Genomic DNA, 22,576 nt, shown 5'->3' with positions numbered 1-22,576 from the left:
ACAGAATACCTGGTAGAAAGGACCCTGGATCACAGGTGCTGGTGGTATTGTAACTGTTAGGTACACAAAGGATAAGGCAGACCCAGCCCTGTTGCACCACATTTCCCCCTTTGGTGTATTCTGTTTGAGGCATGGTAGGAAACGTGTCAGTGTGGAGAGGAAGGCACCAGCCATTCTGTCATTCTAAGCATAGTTCCCATCTTTGCCCAGTTTAATTGTGGACAGTCTTGCCTTGATGTTCCTCTCTGTCACCCAAGCCTCCAGCCTCCCTAATTCTTGGTTGTTGGTGAACTTGAAAACTTGCCATATTTGGTGGTTGCTTTTCTCCTGCTTCTGTGGCCCATCATTTGGTCTACAGCCTCAGCTGTTCAAAACAGTTTTGAGAAGAATGATGTCTATATCATCCCCCCTCTCCCCCGCCTCCCGGTCAACTGAACTACCTGTTTGCTCTTCCCTGTGGTGGTTATTTTTTGGTTATGGCTCCTTTTATCCAGGACCAAAAATGGTCATAGCTGTGAATTTAGCATTTTTCTCACAACTCAGAGAGGGATGCCTGCCTCATTACATTTCAGGGATTACCAGAATCTTGAAGTCCATAGTAAAATTCTTTGTATCCCATAAACATTCTTCTCCAAGAACATGTCCTTCCATTTCCTAGTTTCTGCTTGGGGTGAAACAGTAAAAAGAAAATGGAAAACATTTCGATCACTAACAGTCTTAGAGTTTCCAGTTGAAACAAGGCATGAGTTTCAACCCCTCAGTGCAGACAGAAGCCCGGCTTGAACTTATCCCCATTTTCTAGGTTGTGTTCTAGCAGCAGGGGGTGTTTTCTTCCTGAAAAGGAGCTGGTCTTGGGAATAAGGACACCCATCTCCCTGCTCCAGTTCACTCTGGCCGTACACATCCTCTCTGTATAAGGAAACAATGATTTTGATTCCTCTGTGTCAAAATTCCCCTTGCGATTACATCATACAGCATGTTTACCTCAGGAAATGATAACTCTGGGGTCTCAGAATATTAAAAGGAAGGAGATGAGGAGCAACATTTGTGTAACACTGAAGATGAGTATCACTGATGAAGTAACAGAGCTGGAGACAAAGAGTGCATTGTCTTGGGCCCTAGTGCTAAAAAACAGAAGCCATGGACTAAGTAACTCTGTGAGCCACTCAGTGCATTAGAATTTAGTTGGGATTTACACCTAGGCTTCTAGGAACTGGGTCCTTTCTTCTATTATGTTAAAAGTAAGACAGGAAGCCAGGATTTGCTTCCAACATAGCATTGTTCTTATAGGGCTGAGTTTTTAGGACCCCAGAGTCCACTTCCTCTACACAGCAGGGGCACCTGTGGGTGCATCTGAACTGCTAGAGCTGATAAGATGACTGAATCTACTCTCCACCCCCTCCACTTTGCAAGTAGCTGCTATCCAGGGGAAGATGATAGCCTGCTTCAGAGTGGTGAGGCAGGCCCAGGCCCTGGTGAGACACACCCTGGGGCCACTCCTGTTTCCTCCTCCTCTACTAGTAGTCAGTTAAGAGAAACCCCTTAGGTAAGGCCTGGAAGAGATGGAGGCTGAGATACGAGCCAGTACCCACTGAAATTTGTTGACTCCAAATCTAGGAAGAGTGCTGTGCCATGATTTTTATCTCCTGACTTGTGTACCTTCAACTTTCCTTGCATTTCTTGAAGGTGGTCCCAAGTTCAAGTGTTCTGCCTATCATCAGAGCTTGTGTCTCAATTTCAATTTTTTATTTGAGAAATGTGGCCAGTAGTCACTTTGAGCTAAATAGTGCAAGTTTGGTGTTTCTATCTTCCATTACAGCAAGCCTCAGATGGAACAAAGTAGTAGATGTGAAGCTGACACTGCTGCCTGGTCTCCCATGCATGCACATGCACACCCATGCATATGCACACACACATACTTGCATTCACACACACACTCCAGGATCCCACCTCCCAGGGCCAGGAATGCTGTCAGCCTCCTTCACCACATCCTGAGGCCTGAATTGTGTCCTGCTCCTTTGGGGTTATGACATGCAGGACATGGCTCTATTGGCATTAGTTGTTTCCCTCCTCCTGGAAGTCACAGAGACTGGTGTGACAGAAGCCAGATTTCAGTGGGCTGACGACTGATTGTCAGATAAGAAAATGAATGGAGATGACTTTTTGAGTAGTTGGATATGGGTAAAAAAGGAAGAGGGCGTGTGGGACTTGAGGAGGAAGTATTTTTTTAGGGTGGGAAGCCCATGAACATATCTACATGAGAAGAAGAAAGAGTGAGAATATCCTGGAAGAGTCTGGATAAGACTAGGAAGAGATGGGTCCAGAGGATTGGGAAACATGAGAGATAGCTCCAGGTCCGCCAAGAGGACCACTCATTCTTTGAGACAGAGGAAAGAAATGCAGAGACAGACAAATGTGAACCTGGTGGATGTATCAAAAGTTTAGAAAGTTAATTCTGATGGTTTCTACTTCCTTGGTTAATTAGGAAGTGAGACCATATGCAGTAAATCGGTCAAATGTCTAAGAGTATGCTGAAAGAAAAATTTGGGATGCCCCTGGGTTGAATCAAAGGAAACGAACTGAAGAAAGAGGTGTAGGAACTTCAGAACTCCCTTACATTATGTACCACAGATGTTAGGTGGCACCAGTCTGCACCATGGACTATTGCCCTCCAGCACTAGTGGCTATAGACGTCACAGTCTTGGAGTTGGGGTCGGGGAGGGTGGGTACTAGGAATAGATGCAGACATGGTGATTGGGGTGTTGCAGAGAGTGCAGCTGAAGAGGCTAAGCTAGAGATCCAGCTCTAGAGGATTCAGGAGAAGCCAGGAGCCAGGAAGGAGCAAGAGATAATCATGTGAGAGAAAATAGGAGGTGGCCAGAAAGTGCAAGTGGCAATGTGGTCAAGGAATAGATCTAATTTAGTGGGAGTCTGGGAAGGCTGGAAAAGAGGAAGTTGTGGTCAAATAGTGGGAAGTGGCTGAGGTCTGGTAGAGTGGGGGAAGGAAGGTTCTGGGCAAAGAGGCAGTGAGAGCACAGAAAGGTGGGGCATGTGCTGCCCCACACTGAGGCAGTTGGAGTGCTGGGGGTCTCTGGGCAGCTAGTGGTGATAATGATAAAGAGCCCTAAGGGTGGCAGAGACAGACACCACAAGCTTCAGAGGAGGAGGCCCTTTGCCCAAGAGGCCAAAGGAGTGGAGATACAGAGCTGGCTTTCCCAGGCCAGGCCTAAGAAAGCAGCCTCCACACCCACATCCTGACATTCCATTATCAACTCACCAGTCCTGACAGCACAGGGTAATGAACTCTTCACCTCTTGGAAAACTCTGATTACGCACCAGAAAGGGATCCTCCAAAACTGAACCTCCCTGACGGCTGGTAGTGGTGCCACAACCTCCTTCCGAGAAAACAGGGTGGCCCTGTCTACCAGGAAGGCAGGTGCCCATCCCACCAGCACCACCACAAGCCCACACTCATAGAGGCTGAAAACCTCCCCAATGCACTGAACCATTGGGGCAATGTCCTGCTTTCATGGTCTGGGTTTAACATTTTCTGTGGAGTCTCAGGATTTCTTCCTATGTATATAACCACGATCAGCTGCCACCCGTGGAGAATGGCCTCTTGAATGTTGTTTCACAGTTGGCCAACCAATATCCCAGAGCCATCACCAAGCATCTGAGTTACGCATCAGGCTCTTGATGTGATGTATGTAATACTTCATTAAAATGAAAGAATGGATGTTTGGTGCAGTCATCCCAGTGACTCAGGAGGCTAGGTAGGAGGATTACAAGTTGGAGGCCAGCCTCAATGAGGCACTAAGCAATATAGCAAGACCCTAGCAACTTATCGAGATCCTGTCTCAAAATTAAAAAAAATTAAAGGGCTGGGGATGTGGCTCAGTGCTTTAGAGCTTTATAGCACCCCTGGTTTCAATCCTCAGTACCAAAAATTAAAAAGGCTGTGATGTACTTTGGTGGTAGTAAAAGCATAACTAATACAAATATCTTCTTAAAGTTAGATTTATAACTTATGAACTATCAAGTATTCCCTCTCCAAACTTTATTAATGTCACTGTATGTTATCGCCCTGATATTTGTCACATTTAGACTTTGTTGCCTTTCTCAAAAGACCCCAAAGGCCTTCAGAGTCATTCCTTATAACCATTACTGCAGATTCAGCTCCAGTGCTCCAGGCTTCCAAGGGCCAAGGATCTGAAGCCCTCATTGATGGCTTCCTGGCCTTTCTTTAATCCCTTAAGGGATGGCTCTCAGGTGATCTCCATCTGGCATTCCCTGGTGATGCTGAAGCACCCAGTTGCATCAGACCAAAATTATTTCTTATATTTTGTAGGTTTAGCCAGGGGACCTCTAAAGTTACTTGAAAGCAAAGGGATTCATTATAGGAAAATTTCCACCAAATCAACCTTTCATTTTGCACAAACCCTTGGTTTGTGGCCATATTTAAGCTTGTGGGTATTTTTTCCCCTGGCTTTACAGGCTTTGGTGCTATTTGATTATTTAATCTTTCCGTCTGAATTTACCACCCTGTTTTGTTAATAGGCATGATAACCAAAACCCTGTTGATAAGGAAAAATGTGCAAGATAGGCGTGTCCTGCAGAGATCTTTCCTGGCAGAGAAAGAAGAGGGTTGTCAATGCTGAAAATTCTCAGTCTATGCATTGTAGCTTAGAGGGATTCTGCTTTCACTTCTAGGTGGAAAGTATTCAGAGTACTTCTGATGGCAGAGGATGATCAGGCAGCAGCAAGGATCACCATGTTTTGTTTGGTCTTATCAGTCATCATGGGAGGGACATACTGGATGGGCCACAGTGCTTGCTTGAAAATAGGAAGAGATCAAGTGTAGCCCTTTTGGCTCCAGCAGAGCAGAGACCCAACACAAGCCCTCTCCCTCTTCCACTGAAATGCTCACTTTTTCCTTCCTCCCTTCCTTCCCTCCTTCCCTCCTTTTTTTCTTCTGGGGATTGAACCCAGGAACACTCTACCACTGAGCGGAATCCCCAGCCCTTTTTTGAGACAGGCTTTCTAAGTTTCTGAGGGTCTTGCTAAGTTGTTGAGGCTGTCCTGGAACTAGCAATTCTCCTCTCAGCCACCTGAAGAGCTGGGATTATAGGCATGTGCCATAGTGCCCAGCCATCCTTGGTTTGTCTGAGTCAAAAAAGTCTTGCCAATAAGTCAAGTGGCACTTGGTATGTTGTAGCACTTGCACAATGGAATCACAGTGTATATCATGAGTATCTATGTCATGTCAGTGGGTTAGGGATGGTTTGGGTCAGGACACAAAGGCATGGAATATGTTGTAGAAGGAGGTAATTCCCTAATGTTAGCCAAAATGGATCAATTGTTTCTTCATATGAGATGTTTGGCTCTCATGTGTTTGATTTGTATTTCTGTGCCTTTTTACCATGTTTTTAAAAAAATTTTTAATTTGTTTTAATTAGTTACACATGACAGTAGAATCCAATTATGTGCTTTAATATATAATACATAGATGGGATATAATTTCTCATTTTTCTGAGTGTACATGTTTGAGAATCATATTGGTCATGTAGTTTCATATATCCATACAGTAATAATGTCTGTTTCATTCTACTAGCTTTCCTATCCCCACATTCTCTCCTCTCCCTTCCCATCCCTTCCCTCTTCCTAATCTAAGATAATACTATTCCTCCCTAGTGCCCCCCACCTTATTGTGAATTAGCATCCACATATTAGAGAAAACATTCAGCCTTTGGTTTTGTGGGATTGGCTTATTTCACTTAGCATGATATTCTTCAACTCCAACCATTTACTGGCAAATGCCATAATTTCACTCTTCTTTAAAGCTTAGTAATATTCCATTGAGTATATATACCACATTTTCTTTATCTATTCATATATTGAGGGACACTTAGATTGGTTCCATATTCTATCTATTATGAATTGAGCTGCTGTAAACATTGATGAGGCTGCGTCATAATAGTATGCTGATTTTAAGTCCTTTGGGTATAAACCAAGGAGTGGGATAGCTGGGTCAAATGGTGGTTCCATTCCCAATTTTCTGAGGAATCTCCATACTGCTTTCCATAGTGGTTACACCAATTTGCAGTCCCACCAGCTGTGTATGAGTGTACCTTTTTCACCACATCCTCACCAACATTTATTGTTGCCTATATTCTTTTTTTTGTTTGTTAGAGAGAAGAGAGAGAGAGAGAGAGAGAGAGAGAATTTTTTTTTTAATATTTATTTTTTAGTTCTCGGTGGACACAACATCTTTGTTGGTATGTGGTGCTGAGGATCGAACCTAGGCCGCACGCATGCCAGGCGAGGGCGCTACCGCTTGAGCCACATCCCCATCCCTGTTGCCTATATTCTTGATGATGCCATTCTGACAGGAGTGAGATGAAATCTTAGACTAGTTTTGATTTGCATTTTCTCTGCTAGAGATGTTGAACATTTTTTCATATATTTGTTGATTGATGTGTATCTTTTTCTGACAAGTGTCTGTTAGTTCCTTAGCCCATATATTGATTGGGTTATTTGGGTTTTTTTTGGTGTTAAGTTTTTTGAGTTCTTTGTATATCCTAGAGATTAATGCTTTATCAGAGGTTCATGTGGTAAAGATTTTCTCAGAATCCATAGGCTCTCTCCTCACATTATTGATTGTTTCCTTTACTGAGAAGAATCTTTTTAATTTGAATCCATACCATTTATTGATTCTTGATTTTACTTCTTGTGCATCAGGAGTCTTGTTAAGGAAGTCAGATCCTTAGACAATGTGGTAAAGATTTGGGCCTATTTTTTCTTCTGTTAGGTGCAAGATTTCTGTTCTAGTGCCTAAGTCTTTGATCCACTTTGAGTTGATGTGCATGGTGAGAGATAGAGGTTTAATTTTATTTTGCTACATATGGGTTTCCAGTTTTGCCAGCACCATTTGTTAAATAGGCTATCTTTTCTCCAGTGAATGTTTTTGGTACCCTTGTCTAGTATGAGATAACATTATTTATGTGGGTTTGTCTCTGAGTTCTCTATTGTGTACCATTGGTCTACAAGTCTATTTTGGTGCCAGTACCATGCTGTTTTTGTTACTATAGCTCTGTAGTATAGTTTAAGGTCTGCCATTGTGATGCCTCCAGCTTCACTTTTCTTAATAGGGATTGCTTTAGCTATTCTGGGTCTCTTATTTTTCCAAATAATATGATTGCTTTTTCTCTTTATATGAAGAACTATTCTATTTCATGGAACACTTTGAGGAGTACTGGTGTCTGTAATTCGATGCCTTTCTTACCATGTTTGTTTATTTGTTTGTTTTTACTCTCTCTCTCTCTCTCTCTCTCTCTCTCTCTCTCTCTCTCTCTTTGTTTTTTTTTTCCTAGAGAGATTAACCTTGATTTGAAGTATTAGTCAGATAATACTAGAATTTTTGCCCAAAGGGGAAGAAATAATTTATCGAATCTTCAAGTAGTCCTAAACTGTGTCTCCTTGGAAGCTGCCAGGCACCTTCCATGAAGCCTTAAATATCTTTGCCTTTTGCTCTCCAGACATTTTAGCTCTGACTATAGAACCAATTAGTGCTGTGTAGAGGAGAGGTTGAAATCAGGGGAGGTCTGGCTCAAGTGCTCATAAGTCAGTGTACCTCTTTGAGCATCAAGTTCCTCTTCCATAAATAGAAGAGGTATTTTCTTACATGGCCATTATGAGGATCAAATGCAGCAATAGGTAGAAAGTGCTTGGTGAACTGAAAGATGCTGTAGAAACATGAAGGACATGTGCACCCTTGAGAATGAGGGTTATCAGAGGCTCTGGGCTTGGGCCTCCTTTTTGGAAGATCTGGGCTTTCTCAGACTCCTTTTCCCTGTGTTTCGGATGAGCCTTGTGTTCAGCCTAGACACACAGGTAAAGAAAGACAATGAAAGCACTTAGGTTCTGTTTGTGGCTGCTCTCAGCCAGTCCTGCATGGGAGCTGTCCCTGTCTCAGGGTCCTCAGAGACCTGGGTCTGTCCCTGGGACATTTGCTTAAGGGAATCTCCTTATCACACACTCTCACAGTATCCTCTCCTTCATCTTTAGGACTCGAGGGAATGACAGGTAAATGTATCTGCTCCTGTTGAGCATTTTATGGAGATTTTGTGCAGTTCTCCTTTTTAATTTTAATCAATATAGGCTTATGCCTCACTGTTCTGATTAAACTTAAGAGAGTACCTTTGGAGCAGAGTTGGAAAAGAAACCCATTGGCCAGCACTTGGTTGCACCTCTTCTTTGTGTGCCCTTGATTTCCATATCTGTGTCCTGGGGGTCAAGCTGTGGGTCCTCTTGCACCAGCGAAGCATCTCTGAAGATGACAGATTTGCCTGTGTCCCCAGCTTGCTGCAGAGCCCGATCCTCTCCCAAATATATAGGGGCCAGTTTCTTTATTGATGCTACTCAGCTCTTACTAGTTCGTGGGACTTATGCAACTTGAGACACCGAGTTTGCAGCCTTATCCCTGCAGTTCCTCTGGGCAGATCCCAAATCATCCCCTTCCCCTCAGGAGGAGGTAAACTTGGCTCAGAGAGCCTGGTGTTGGAGATTTGCCTCTCATCTTCATAAGATGCTATTTTCTTCTCTTCTTTGCCTCCATGAAAGCTTAAAAATGAAACTGCACATACATATATGTATGCCACTTATTTATCAAATCTTGTTGCTAGGTAACTGGCAGCTCTCCATCCTTTTGACATTCTGCTATTAACTCTGTCGTACTTCAGAAGATATAAAATGGTGAGAGCATTTTCTGGACTAGTCACTTGTCAGTGAGTACAATCAGTTTAAAAATATCAGTTTTTAAATCAGTTGTCCTAATGTTGTCTTCCTCATGCATCTTATCCCTCAAATCAAGTTTATCAAGCACTATAGTAAAATCATTTTATATATCTGTTTAAGAACCTCACAAAGACACCCCTACCCCTGTCAAATGTTCATGGTCCAGGGCAACATTATAAAGTGCTTTTGGAAAATAATATCAGAAGCAAATGCACTTTGATGTGCTTTATTGGAGCAGTTGTGAGGGGAAAGTAGCTGAGGAGTTTGAACTTGACTCATTGGTTTGGGGGTCATCACTGAAGAAGTTTAAGGGAAGGGTCAGATTTACCACAACACTAGGAGTGAATGGGAGGTAGAGGAGGAATGAGAAAATGCTTAGCCTCACGGTGACATTCACAATGGACAGCAGGGATGGGAAAGGAAGAAGAGAGTCAAGAGATTTCTGCTCAAGTTTTGACTTAAGACAAAAGCTTGAGGCAAAGAAGCAGTTCACCATGGATGAACTGAAGAGAAGTGTGTTCTGATAGAAGCATTGAATGCCCAGATGTGTTGGAATAGAGAAGGAGGTAGTGTGGAGGGCTTGACTAGGGAGCCGCTGAAAGTCAGACTGAGGAGTTAGCTTGTAGACCTCAGCCGGCATAAGCAAGTTAACCTTCCTAAGATGCTTTGAGTAGAGGATCTCGGAGGAGAGGAAAGCCCTTCGCAACAGGGTCCCCCTGGAAGAGAGTACAGGCAAGTGGAAAGGACATCAGGTCCTGAGTGGAGTCCCGTATGGTGAATGGACTGTCCTGGGTGCTGGAGTTCCTCTCTGACATCCTCCCCATGTGCATTCTCTGCCTACCATCTTTCCCAGGTCTGTCTTAAAGAAGTATGAGCTGGCAGGATGGGGAAAAGCTCCTCTGGGAACTCATTTAGGTCTCAGGCCTCAGTAAAAAAGGGCTACTTGAGGACATAGGGCAATGGGCTGCACCACTCATCTGCTCTGGGACGGGGGAGTGAGAGAGAAAGAAAGAGCTCCTGTTTCTTTTCCAGAAGATTCCTGCCAACACTAGAGAGCTCAGGAATCCCCTGGCTAGGGGATTCACCACTTCTTCCTCTCTCTCTGATTGCGCTCCCCCAGCACTCTTCTTTGGTTACCAGTAAATAAACCCTGCCAGTTTCTCCAGAACCTTTTCTCCAAGAGCAGATAGACCCTTCCTTCCCAGGAGGGTCTTTGCTCTGTGAAGCAGATGCATTGGTCCTCAGGCTGGTCCATTTTCACATTCTGATTAGTCACCTGGGACTACTCCTGGAGGTTCTATCCTAGCCCACCTCACACCCCACCTAAGGAATTCCTTGCCGGTCTCAGCCTTCATCTTCTCCCTTCAACAAGACTCACCTTCCTCTGGCTTCTCCCAGAAGTCAGCTGCAAGAGCACATAACACATAGCACCCGGGCCCTTATCAGCCTGGCCTCCCTCATGGCTTGCTCTTGTGGTCTGGCATGGATCCCCAACTTCTGTTGCTCCTCAACTTCTATTGCTCCTTTGGGCCCAGGGCAAGACCTGTTTCCTCACTGCCCTCAGTGCTTCCTTCCAGTTCCAGGCCTTTTTTGGATCCTCCTGTTCCCCTTTCCAGAGTCTACTCCCACATGAGGTCTATCCAGCCATTTTCCCACTTCCCTAGCCACCTTTTCCTGCTTCTGACCCCTGGGCCACATCCTCCTCAGCTCTCTCCATCTTTTCTGTGGCTTTTACTTTCCCTGTGCCTTTCTGAGCATTTAAAATAGTTTGCCTTTGGTTCCCACTGTGCAAAGTGTATGTTTTACCTTCCTTATTAACCCCTCTGCTGCTTGGGGACCGAGACTGGGCTTTTCTTAGTTTTCTCTACTGTCTCATCCCTCTTGGGGCCTTGCTGAGGGCCCTTTGTATGGAAGGTGCACATGGCAACTCATGTCGTCTCACTGCAGGGACCTCTCCTGCAGCCTCCTTGCCCCCGTCTTTGCTCAGAGGACCTCAGCACGGCACCTTGCATGCCATCAGGCCTGACTGGCACGTCTGTCCCCCAGACTGGGAAGATGGGGTGTTAAGCTGATTAATACATGCAGTGTTTGGAGGTGGCCTCGCTTGAGGTTGTTCCTTTCTTATTGTTAGTGTCACTCATTCTTTTTTTTTTTTTTTATGGTGCTGGGGATTGACCTCAGGGCCTTATGCATTGCAAGGCAAGCGCTCTACCAACTGAGCTATATCCCCAACACTGTGTCACTCATTCTTTGAGCATCAGTGAAACCCTAAATCCTGCAGCAGACACAGGATGTATTTTTGGACAGTTCTTTTATCCCAAGTCACAGCTTTGTCTTAGTGTTGTTTAACTGGGTTGACTGTTACTCTCTTCCAAGCCTTAAGTTAATAATCCCCAGATGGAAACATGCTACCAACCCTTCTGTTAGCTTTTCATCTTTAACACATCACAGTGATTTTTATAAAAATTGGGTATTTGTTGTTTAATACGCCAGAGGTGCACCTGTTCTGTTACTATGTTATAGAAAATGTGTTATGAAGAACAAACACTCGTTCACAACCTTATACCAAGTAAACACATGAATGTTTTGGTATACTTAGTGACACAAAGAATACTATGGCTGTGTAGGTGCTCCTTGACTTACTTGGCATCATATCCAGCTAACTCTGTTTTAAGTTGAAAGTATTGTTAAGTCAAAAATTCATTTAATCTCACCTCACCTTCCAGACATTACTGCTTAGCCTAGCCTACCTCAAACAGGCCCACAACACTTACATTAGACTGCAATGGCTAAAACCATCTGTGCAAAGCCTATTTTATAATGAGTATTGAGTTTCTTATGTAATTTATTGAATATTGTACAAAAATTGAAAACCAGAATATACCATTAAGACATGTTAAAGTACAGTTTTTGCTGACTTGTATCACTCCCACACCAGCATAAATTTTAAAAATTCTTGTCAGAGAGCATTTTATAGTGCTTCTTATCATAAAGTAAGACCATATATATAAGCAGTCAGTAACTGCATTCATTGTATATACAGGCATGTATATACATGATGGCAAACCTATAAGTGCACATCCATGTATAGGTTCATGTGTGCCCATGGAAAGCATGTTGGGGACTTTATTCTTCTGAATATCATGTCTTAATTTTTTATGCCTATTTAAAAGTTCACAGGCACATGGGAGTATTAAAAGACTTCAATACTTAAAAAAAAAAAAAAAAACAGTGCTAGGATTGAACCCAGGGGTACATTTTACACTGAGCTATACTCCTGGCCCTTTTTATTTTTAAATTTGAGACAGGGTCTGGCTTAGTTGCCCAGGCTGGCCTTGAACTTACTTGTGACCCACCTGCCTCAGATTTCTGAGTTGCTGGGATTATAGACATGCATGACCATGCCCGGCTTTAATACTTTCTTAGAGATTGAGGCTGTAGTGGTTTGTGCTCTCCATATACAGAGACAGGAACTCACAGAGGAAGGAGTCAGAGTGCTGCTTTGCCCAGCGTGTATCCAAAGCCCTCAGTTCTTACAAGTTAGCCCCTTGCTCTTGGTCATTTGATGTGAACAATGTGCCATTTCATCCCTTTATATAGTAACCTCTGGTCTGATACTTCTCTTTTCGCCCCCTCCTGATCTCCTGCTTTCTGGGAAGAGAGAATCACAGTGAGATTGAACGGCGCAGGCGGAACAAGATGACTCAGTACATCACAGAGCTCTCTGACATGGTGCCCACCTGCAGTGCGCTGGCCCGGAAGCCAGACAAGCTCACCATCCTCCGCATGGCTGTCTCACACATGAAGTCCATGCGGGGCACAGGGAACAAGTCTACTGATGGCGCATACAAGCCTTCCTTCCTCACCGAGCAGGTACCCACCATTACTGGTCTGTGGTCCATTCTTTTTGGCAACATCATTCTGAAAGCTGGGAGAGTCACAGTGTCATCACACTGAAATAAGCTATGTGGGGAAATGGGATTTGAGGTTGAGGAAGGGATGAAGCCAAGAAATTTTGCTTCTACTTCTCATCAAGAAGCTCTCTTCAAGAGTATCAGGTTCCTGTATCTTCTGCTTTTATAGTCCCCATATACCTTATGAGGTATCCCTCAAAAAAGATACAATGCACTGGGACAATGAGCTTTTGGTGACACAGGAAGAAGTCAGTTAAAGACACAATCCCGATTACCAGGACAGGTGAGGATAATCATCCTTTGAGAATCATGGTAGCACTGATGATGGAAATAAGTGTCTTTGCTACTAGCACAAGCAGGCATTTGCTCAGGGACTGGTCTGAGTCATATCTTTCTGTACATTGTTTAATTTACTCCTTATTCCAGTTCAGTGGATAAACCACTATGATTCATACCTGTTTTATAGGTGAGGAAATCAGGCTTAGAAAGCATCAGTAAATTGCCCAAGGTCAATCAGCTGCTTAGTGAAGGAGCCAGGAGTTGGTCAATGGAGACAGGTTTCAAGGACCCAAAAGCCATACTTTTATTTTTTTTCAGTATTGGGATTGAACCAAGAGGTACTCTACCACTGAGCTACATCTCAGCCCTTTTTCCTTTTTCCTTTGAGACAGGGCCTCACTAAGTTGCTGAGGCTGGCATAGAACTTGTGATCCTCTTGCCTCCCAAGTCACTGGGATTACAGGTGTACGCCACCATGCCCAACCCCAAAACATATTTTTTAACTCCAACCAAGTCTTTGAATAGTTGGGAAGAAGAAACACATGTGACAGTATCTAGTAGTAGATTTATGTGAACCAGAGGGCCTGTGTTCAAGGTCCTGGTCTTTACATGTGCCTGTCACAGGGCAAATCAGCAAATGTTGTGTGTTTCAGTTTGCTCATCTGTAATAAAGGTAAAGTTTTTTGACTTTCTGACTCTAGGAGCTTTTGCAGCATAAATGAGGCAGTGCATTTGAAAGAAATTTGCATATGGCAAAAGGGAGAAAGGGCAAAATTATGTGGTTGACAGGGAGTGTAGTTAGGAAGTACAAAAGGATGTGCAGTGTAGCATCCTGAGTGTTCAACAAGACCAGAGCATGTGGGCAAAAAGAGAGAGAGTAGACATGGCAGGGTTTCATCAGGGCGCATCTCAGGACAGAGACAGCATTGACAAGCCATTGCAGGAACCACATAATGTATATAGAAAGAGGAGAACAGAGGGACTTTTTAAAGTATGCACAGAGTCTCAGAGGAATGATGGCGAATTGTTTGTACTTCTAGAGTTGAGAATCTTCATATCATGGAAATAAGTTTAGAAAAAAGAACAAGAAAGAAGAACCAACATTTTTTTTTTACTGTCTGTTCTGTTATATACATTTTAGCAAGTGCTGAACAATGTTTCTGAAACCCTCCTAGGGTCATGTGATCTGTCACTCTGGAGGTGTTGGGAAAGTATGCTGGTCATATGAGGACATGAAACAGGGCGGTTCAGGACATGGGCTTCAAGCCTTGTTTCTATCTCCATAAAAAAATGAATGCAATGATTATCCCATCTCCTGCAGATGAGGTCGCCAAAGCAATAAATGTACACTGCTTGGAAGATAATGAAGGATGAATGGCTGTTAGGTAACCAGACCAATTTAGTAAGCACATTTCTTTATTCCTTACAAAAATCCTGCAGGACCAAGATTTGAAGTAAACCCCTTTATCTCTAATTACTGAAAGTGAAGAGATGAAGATAGAGGAGAGAGAACGCAGGCTATACAATCATATGGATCCTACCAGTGTTTCTCTCTGGGTTATGTGGAAGATAATGACACATATACTTATGGAATATCTACTGTGTGCCTGACCCTTACTAAGTTCTTCGTACACAACTCAATTAACTTCCCCAAATCTCATTGAAAATGGAGCTGCATGGAATACTGAAAAGGAGGACATTAAAAGTATCCTGCCTAGAATTGCTCAGTTAGGTGAAAGAGCCATGGAGAACAATCTCCTTTTACTCTAAAATCCCTGCTCTTAACCCCTGCCATCTGTTCAAGTGGAAGAGAGGGGCAGGGTGGGTTCTGGGTCTCCAACACAGAACTTAGGTTATTAGCAATGGGCTCCCAGGAAATGAACCATGGGGATGAGGTGATAGGAAGAGAGGAACATGATGAGGGTATGGCTATGTCCCATACGACCTTCATCCAATCTTTGCGAATGGATGAAAACATGAATGCATAAACAAAGCCATTCAGCCTTCTCCAGTGGCAGAGTTCTCCACTTCCTCAGATATCCTGCTTCATTATTTTTTAAAACAACTCTTCCTGTTGGAAAAATCTTCCTGATACTGAAAATAAAAATGCTGACCCAGTCCTCTGAACTGAGTAAGCATCTGGGAGACCTAGAACCACAGAAGTGCAGAGTATGGGAAATGGGAAAAATAAACTTTTTCTTAAAAAACACTACTTCCTTCCTGTGTTCCCAGGCTGAAGATGTTTGAATTTCTCTCCAGACAAGTGCTCAGGGACATTCACAAAGATCCTCAGGTCCTGTTCCCACAGATCAGAATCTTCTAGGCTTTAGGTCCCTGGAACTCTCTCAGGGATTGGGACATAGAGTAGGACCAGAGTCTCCACATCAATGAATGGGTTGCAGGAGCCTTTACCTCTGCTCAGGGGGCCCTTGCCACATTTTATAGTAAGGCTTCTATATATGATTATACTTGAACAAAGGATTCATAGAAAAAGATGCTTGCTAATTGCTAAAATACAAATATGCCTTTGTTCTTCGGGGTCTGATCAGTTTGTGAGATGGTTGGCAGGTGGTTGTGGACTCTAACTGCATTGGAAGGGTTAAATCCTCAACTCTTGCAGGTATAGAACCCCTTTCATTCACTAGGAAAGGACTCCTTAGCTTGATGTGACAACAGTGTAGGGAGTTATACTTGAGCTGCTTTTAGGCCCTACAAATAAAAAACATCTCATGTTAGCAAAGTTGATTTTGCCCCATCTGTGTCCCTCTGGGGATGATGGCAAAGCTTCCTGCTGCCCATTCATTGATTCTGAACCACTTTGTTCCTGCCTTCAATGACAGTCATGACTTTACCTACCTGTGTGATCCCAGAGCTGATTCTTCTAACCTCTTCTCGCTATAAAGTGATATGTATAGTGCTAAATGCCTTGCTGCCTCCTGGGCTACTCTGAGAGTCTGGCAAGAGTCTGATGATGATTGTCAGCATTCTGGAAGCATGACAGACATGAGGAAGTAAGGGGATATTTACATCCAGTGCCAGTGTTCAGCTCAGAAATGCAGGAAGAGAAGAGAAGCAAGAGTGCACTGTCAGCATGGCAGGCACTGGCAGGAGATGCAAGCTCTCTTTCCTGCTCTCCTTACCCTCCTGTTTTCCTTTCCTCCCTTCTCTTCAGCACCTTTTGTGCCAGGCACTATGTTCTGGGTGCTTCTGGAAGCAATAACATGATAGTGGTTACAGCATGTGGGTGGAGCTGCTCACTCTTCTGGCAACTCAACACCTGCTGATCACTGCCTGCTCTCCCATTCTCCTAAACTGAAAGTGTCCTCCTTCCTAAAAGGACTGGTAAAGAGAGAGCCATCAGTATTTAGAGTGGCTGTGTCTTAGGGACAGTACTAATTTTGTGCATTTTTCTAGCTTATATTCCAGTAAAACTTGGAGTAATTTTCCAAACTATTTGTGCACCAGAATGAGTGTACAAATAAAAGAAGTTAAGGGTTGCATTTAATTGGTGTAGAACTGTCAGTACCTTGTGTTAATGAGTCTTTTTCTTTGTAGGAACTGAAGCATCTCATCTTGGAAGCAGCTGATGGGTTCCTGTTTGTAGTAGCAGCTGAAACAGGGCGAGTGATTTACGTGTCTGACTCTGTCACCCCTGTTCTCAACCAGCCCCAGTCAGAGTGGTTTGGAAGTACCCTCTACGAACAGGTGCATCCCGATGATGTGGAGAAGCTGAGAGAGCAGCTGTGCACCTCAGAAAATTCCATGACAGGTCAGTAGATTCCTTCTACAAGTCTATTTGGCCCTAGAAAAAATTTTTTCCAGTAGACACACTAAGAAGTTGGGTATTATAAAAGGCTTCCTTGAGCTGAGGGGATGCATTTTACTCAGTGTGTGTAATGGCTTCTTTTACCCTGTAACATTATAATAAAATCCATTTTTAATACATTACTTTCCCTATATTTTACATGTAATAAGTGCACATCGTCACTGGGAGTCGCCATTGATAACATAATTAGACCCATATGAAGTTTGTGCAGCAACTGAGGGGTTATTTGTGATTCTGATTATAGACAATTACTACCCAGGCCTTAGTTACCTGAAATATAGTTTTTCATTAAAATATAGTCTGTTCCGCTATAATCTAACACATGCAGTCTTTCTAAGAAATCACTGCAATATTCAGAAGAGTGCAATAAAAACTTAAGGGCTCATGGGAGGAAAGAGGGTTAGGAATATAACACTCAATAATTTGACAATGGCAGATGAAAGCAAAGAAAGGAACCTATAAAAAATGCTAGCACAGCTTTACATGCTAAATGGTTAAGAAATTTATGAAGATTACTAAATATAGCACTTAACCTTGAAAGTGACCCAAAATTTGCTTGTGGAAGTGGGTCTTAGAAGGTGTTGCCACTTGTGTGTTATCTTGAAGGACAGTTGTATAAAACCAGAGGGAGATTTTTAACATCAAATTAAGACGAGTGTAGCTTATATCAGGATGTGAGCTGAGCTGGTAGAGGTCTGTGTAATGTGCATTTTGTGTGGTTTGGTTCAGTTGGGCAGTTTTTGTGTTCATCTAGTATCTCTCACAGCAATCACAAAATTAATACCATGCTCAGATACATTACTCCCTACTGTATTAGTCAAATTGGAACAAATTTACATTTTTATAACAAGAGTTGTAATGCATTATGCCAAGATTGCATTCTGCTGTATGACAAATCTGTTTGTGCTATGTCATTCTCCCTTATGTTGCAAGGTGCTGAAATTCACTTTTGTCTGTCCACTGCCAATGTCTTGGCTGGGCACAGAATCACGAGCCACCACACAGCTTTGTAGATTCAAACAGCAATTCTTTATTCCCGAACTCACACCGGCCTCCACACACGCTCTGGGGCAATCCCAGTTCTCCTCCGCCCAATTCACCTACTCCACGAGGCTTTTTTTCCAATATCCCATTTGAATCTCATGAGAACTCAACGGGAACAAGCAGCAGGAACACCCTAATCCCAGCAGCAATAATCTTCAACCTCCAACTTCCCTAAAACCCCTATTGTCTTAAACCGGGAACGCCCTAAACCCAAGGACCGGGATACTTCCTCAAACCTGATCAGCTCTAAACCCAGATCCGCCTTGGTCCTTGAGCAAGGTCACCTTACATGCAATGTCAACAGCGAAATCCATTTAACATGGGGTACGCTAGCAAGGAAATTTTGATGCGTCATTCCTACTTGGCAATGGCCCTCAGCAGTCCACAGTGCCTAATCAGTGCTTTGCACGTAGTAGGCATTTGGCAGATGCTTGATGAGCAAATGAGTCAGTGTTTTGATCATTGTCGTCAGCTCAGGCCACCTAACAAATACCACAGACTGTGACTTAACAGAAATTTATTTCTCACAGTTCTGGAGATTAGGAAGTCCAAGATCAAGTCTAGGATCAAGCAACTTGGACCAACTTTTGATTCTTATATGGTACTTTTCTAGCTTTAATCAATATAAGGTTGAAAGGGCTAATCACCTAATCTCCTCCTAAAAGCCCACGTTCCAATACCATTAGCTTGGAGTTAGGATTTCAGAACGTGAATTTGGAAGCAACAATTCAGCTCATTGCAGCCAGGATTATGGTGTCACCAGGGTTGATTTATCCTAAGGCCTCTCTCCTTGGTTTGCAGATTATTGCCTTTTCTTTGAGTCCTCACTTATTTTTTCCCCATGCATGCATCCCAACTGTCCCTCCTTTTTGTAAGGACACAGTCATACTGGATTAAGGCCTACTACATGACCTCATTTTGCTTTAATTACTTTTTTAAAGGCACTGTCTCCAAATGTGGCCACATTCTAAGTTTCTGGGTGGCTAGGGCCTCAAAATATGATTTTTAAATTTTTTTTTTTTTTTTTTTTAGTTTCAGGTGGACACAGTATCTTTATTTTATTTTTATATGGTGCTGAGAATTGAACCCAGTGCCTCATGCATGCTAGGTGAGCACGCTACCACTTGAGCCACATCCCCAGCCCCTCAAAATATGATTTTTAATGGTGGCAGGGAGGCACAATTCCATCCAAATCACAGGATAAGCCTGAATCAGATGTTGCCAGAAGTAGCAAGAGTACAGGTGTTGCTGGATGATAATAGTAATTTTCTCAATGTTGATGTTCACTGCTGTAGATAGGAGGGAGAGGATAGAGAGTGGGCACTGGGTATAGTTTTATCTATTGCTGTGTCTCTTTATAATGTGACACATCACCTGCAGGAAACTTCATCCACATCCTTGTAAAACAATGATGCTAATATAGTCTCAGAAAGATTTTCTGCTGCCCCATTCCCCTGGCTGAATTTGAGAACTCCAAATAGAAATCCTAAGAAACATACATTATAAAGTGACATATTTGGGAGGATTGTGAAAGGGAAAGCAAATCCACCAGGAAATATTGATTTGACAGCTAAAATCACCTCCTCTGGAAAGAGCTGTCTCTCCTTAGACTTCTGTATTTGACCACAGGATGTGGCTTTTTGAAACCTAACCCTGAGACTCTGCTGGGGCAGATGGCATGAGAAATGGTGGTTAAGGGCAGGAAAGGCTCCAGTGAAAAGTGTGGCTAACTGATTCACCAGGATTTGATGGACATGGCTGTTTTTGTGTGAAGTCAAAATGCATCTGGCAGAATTTAAAGAGGCAGTGTGAACCATATTTGGCCAGAGATGTCCTTGGAGGGGATGCTTGGCAGTGGCCATGGTACCTGGGGCTGATGTACACAAGAAGTCCTCCAGGATGTCAGAGGAGTCCCTGTGAATGGTGAACAGCCAGGCCTCTTGAGCTCTTCTTCTGGTCAGGATCCTCTTGAGAGGAATAAGATGTGGCTGGAGAAGTGGGTTCTTAGGCTCAGAGCAGAGAAGGACAGTGTCTCTCAGAGCTGCAGAGTGTACATATGAGTCCCAGGACAGAGTCTGAAGACTTGTTGAGAGAGCCTGGAAGAGCTCCCTGCAGCAGGACTAGTATGTGGCCACGTCTCAGGGTTCACTGGTGTTCAAGACAAAGCAGGGGCTAGCCTTTGTGCATCACTGACCAACATGTAGGTGTGATATATACAGACTTAATAAAGAAGCCACAGGGGTGATATGACCCCTTTGATTCTTAGAGTAGGATTTCTCAAACTCTCCTGTTCCTGGTATTTAGGCCAGAAAGAGGTGACATGGTTCACTTTGAGGGACTCCGGCTGAGGGGGTGTTGGGGCAGGGAGCCAGATGGGGTACAGGGGTGGCTTAACATGAGTGGTCTAATCCTCTCTCCTCAGCCCCTTGGTCAGTAGGAAGTTCATGTTTCATTTGATGGATGTGCAGGGCCACTTGCTCTGAACATGGAGTGGGGCTATGTATACACAGTGGGACAGAGAAAGGGACAAGATGTTGGACTACAGTGGGGCTTGCAGCCTCCTGCTAGCTCAGGGCCTGAGCAAATTGATGCCTGCCCAGAGTACTGTATCTGGGGTGGGGATGGTGTATTTCTTTGTTGAATTAAGTCTTTCCTCAGCTGAGAGATGGTGACAAATGGTGAGTGAGAAGATATATAAATGTATAAAAAGATACATAGATCCTTTGGAAGCATCATGGAGTGATATGGGCCACTGCAATGATTTGATTCACCTGTGAATAAACACTGGACTCAATGTTGGGAGAGAGTGGGGGGACTCCTCACATAAAAACAGCAGCACTGGTAGTTGAGAAAGTTCTGGAAAGAGAGTCAGGAGCCCTACTCTTTGTTTTTGCCTTCATCTTGGTAAGTCCCTTTTTTCTCTGACCCTCATTCTTATCACTTTCCAGGAAATTCCTAACTAAGGCTCATGCCAGCTCTGATTCTATTCTTTTGCCTAAGGTTCTAGGGTAGAATTTAATTCACTGATTAAGAAATGGTGGAAAGTTGGAGGAAAGGGGCTTAAAGCTGTAACAACAATTAAACAGAAGCAACTGCTGAGGCTTAGGGCTAGGGGCTGCCACGTTTTTAGGACACCTCCTTTGAAGAGCTTATTTGAAGTGGAATGTTTCTGGATGAAACCAGGCAAACCCTTTATGAACTGCCTGGGGAGGATTGGACTTCCCCTGTGTAGGAGTGGCCCAGGATTCTAGAGGACCCAGAGAGCCAGCTTGTCTTTTTCCAAGAGAATTTTGTGGTCATGGAGAAGAATGACTATACAGCCAGACTGGGTTCAAATGACAGAAACACCCCCAACCAGCTTGGGTGAAAAAGAAATTAACTGACTCATGTAACTGAAAATGGATTCTGGTTTCAGGTGTAGAAACATCCAGCTGATCAAATCCCACTAAAAAAAATAGTTATTTATTATTTATGGATTCCATGTTTGCAAATTTATCTGCTAGCCAAACTTATTTGCATCCCCAAAATTAATATTCCCAGGGCTTTTGTGGGCATATGCACAGTGGAAGAAATTTGGGGCTGCCTGATGGCATATTCCCAGCTGAGGTCAAGCAAGGTGATGTTTGTTGTGCTTTTTTGTTTTAGCTTTTCTGTTATCAACTAGTGCTCTTTTTGTGTTCTATTTGATGCCATTTTTTATTTTGCTTGTTTGTGCTTTTTGTGGGTGATTTAGCTGTTTAAAATGGCCCAAGTGTTATGCTGAAGTGCTAATATTCCCAACTGCAGGAAGTCTGTAATCTGCCTCATGGAGGAAATAGTATGCATTACATAAATTTCATTCAGACATAAATGATAGCCTGTGAGTGCAATGTTAGAGAATCAACAATATATGTTAAGTAAGATGTCTCTAAATGGAAACATGCATAAAACATGGGAGATGGTCATAAGATTATGTATTAACTGGCTGAGAAGTGTGGTGAGAGTGTTTCACAGGAAGCAAACTTTGTATACCTCCTAGGAGCCATGGTTCAGTGTTTACTAATTCAGTGTTTACTTTACAAAATATACCTATCTTGAATAGTGTGAATCGACTATGTGCCTTTTTCACTATATCTAGTTTTGCTTTCTTCTGTGCAGGGTAGATTGTCAGGCAGGCTTTTTTCATAAAACAAGATGTTGTTTTGCAGTCCTAGGCTTGAGGTCGGTGGCCATGCAATGCCACAGAGGCACAGTGATTCCTGCAGAGTTTCTGCAAGTGTCTTAGGGTTGCCTCTCTTGGCTCAGTTTGGACCCTCCTGCTCTGCCTTGACCAATCCCTAAGGCTAGGGAGATTCGAGACCGGGTATGAGGTCCGCTTCTAAGGTTCTTAAACCCAGTTGAGGAAGGTGACTCCCCAGAATAGAAGGGGTGCTGTCACCAAGAGGAGTAAGAGATGCTGGGCAGGCATAACAAAAGGTACACAGTGGCTAGACCTGGAGAGCAAAGCTCAGTGGTGTTATGAGTGAATCTGACGGAAAAATGGAGTGTTTTGGAGGACACTGTACCCAGAATGCTAGGAATATTTATATTATAAGATTCTGAGCAGAAGATGGAGTAGATGTCAAGAGCAGAAAAGGGCAGGGATCAGAAGAAAAAACTGTCAGGAGAGGAGCTGCAAAAATAACACTGACAGATCTCTGAGAGCCCAACCTTGTCTCTTGGAAAAGGAAGGAGGAGAGCC

At 43.3% G+C, this 22,576-nt stretch overlaps 1 protein-coding gene across 2 annotated transcripts in view; it reads left to right on the top strand.

The window, feature by feature from the left end:
- Positions 1-22,576, top strand: part of ARNT2 (aryl hydrocarbon receptor nuclear translocator 2) — a 177,392-nt gene that overhangs the window by 55,718 nt on the left and 99,098 nt on the right. For both annotated transcript variants that reach the window (XM_081290101.1, XM_081290100.1), the window contains exons 4-5: positions 12,453-12,666; positions 16,542-16,755. In XM_081290101.1, coding sequence (XP_081146227.1) covers positions 12,453-12,666; positions 16,542-16,755 — 428 coding nt within the window. The remainder of the gene's footprint in view (positions 1-12,452; positions 12,667-16,541; positions 16,756-22,576) is intronic.

Source organism: Spermophilus citellus, assembly GCF_964194105.1.
Source record: "Spermophilus citellus genome assembly, chromosome: 4".
Lineage (NCBI taxonomy): Eukaryota > Metazoa > Chordata > Mammalia > Rodentia > Sciuridae > Spermophilus > Spermophilus citellus.
This window is presented reverse-complemented; position numbering and strand designations above follow the sequence as displayed.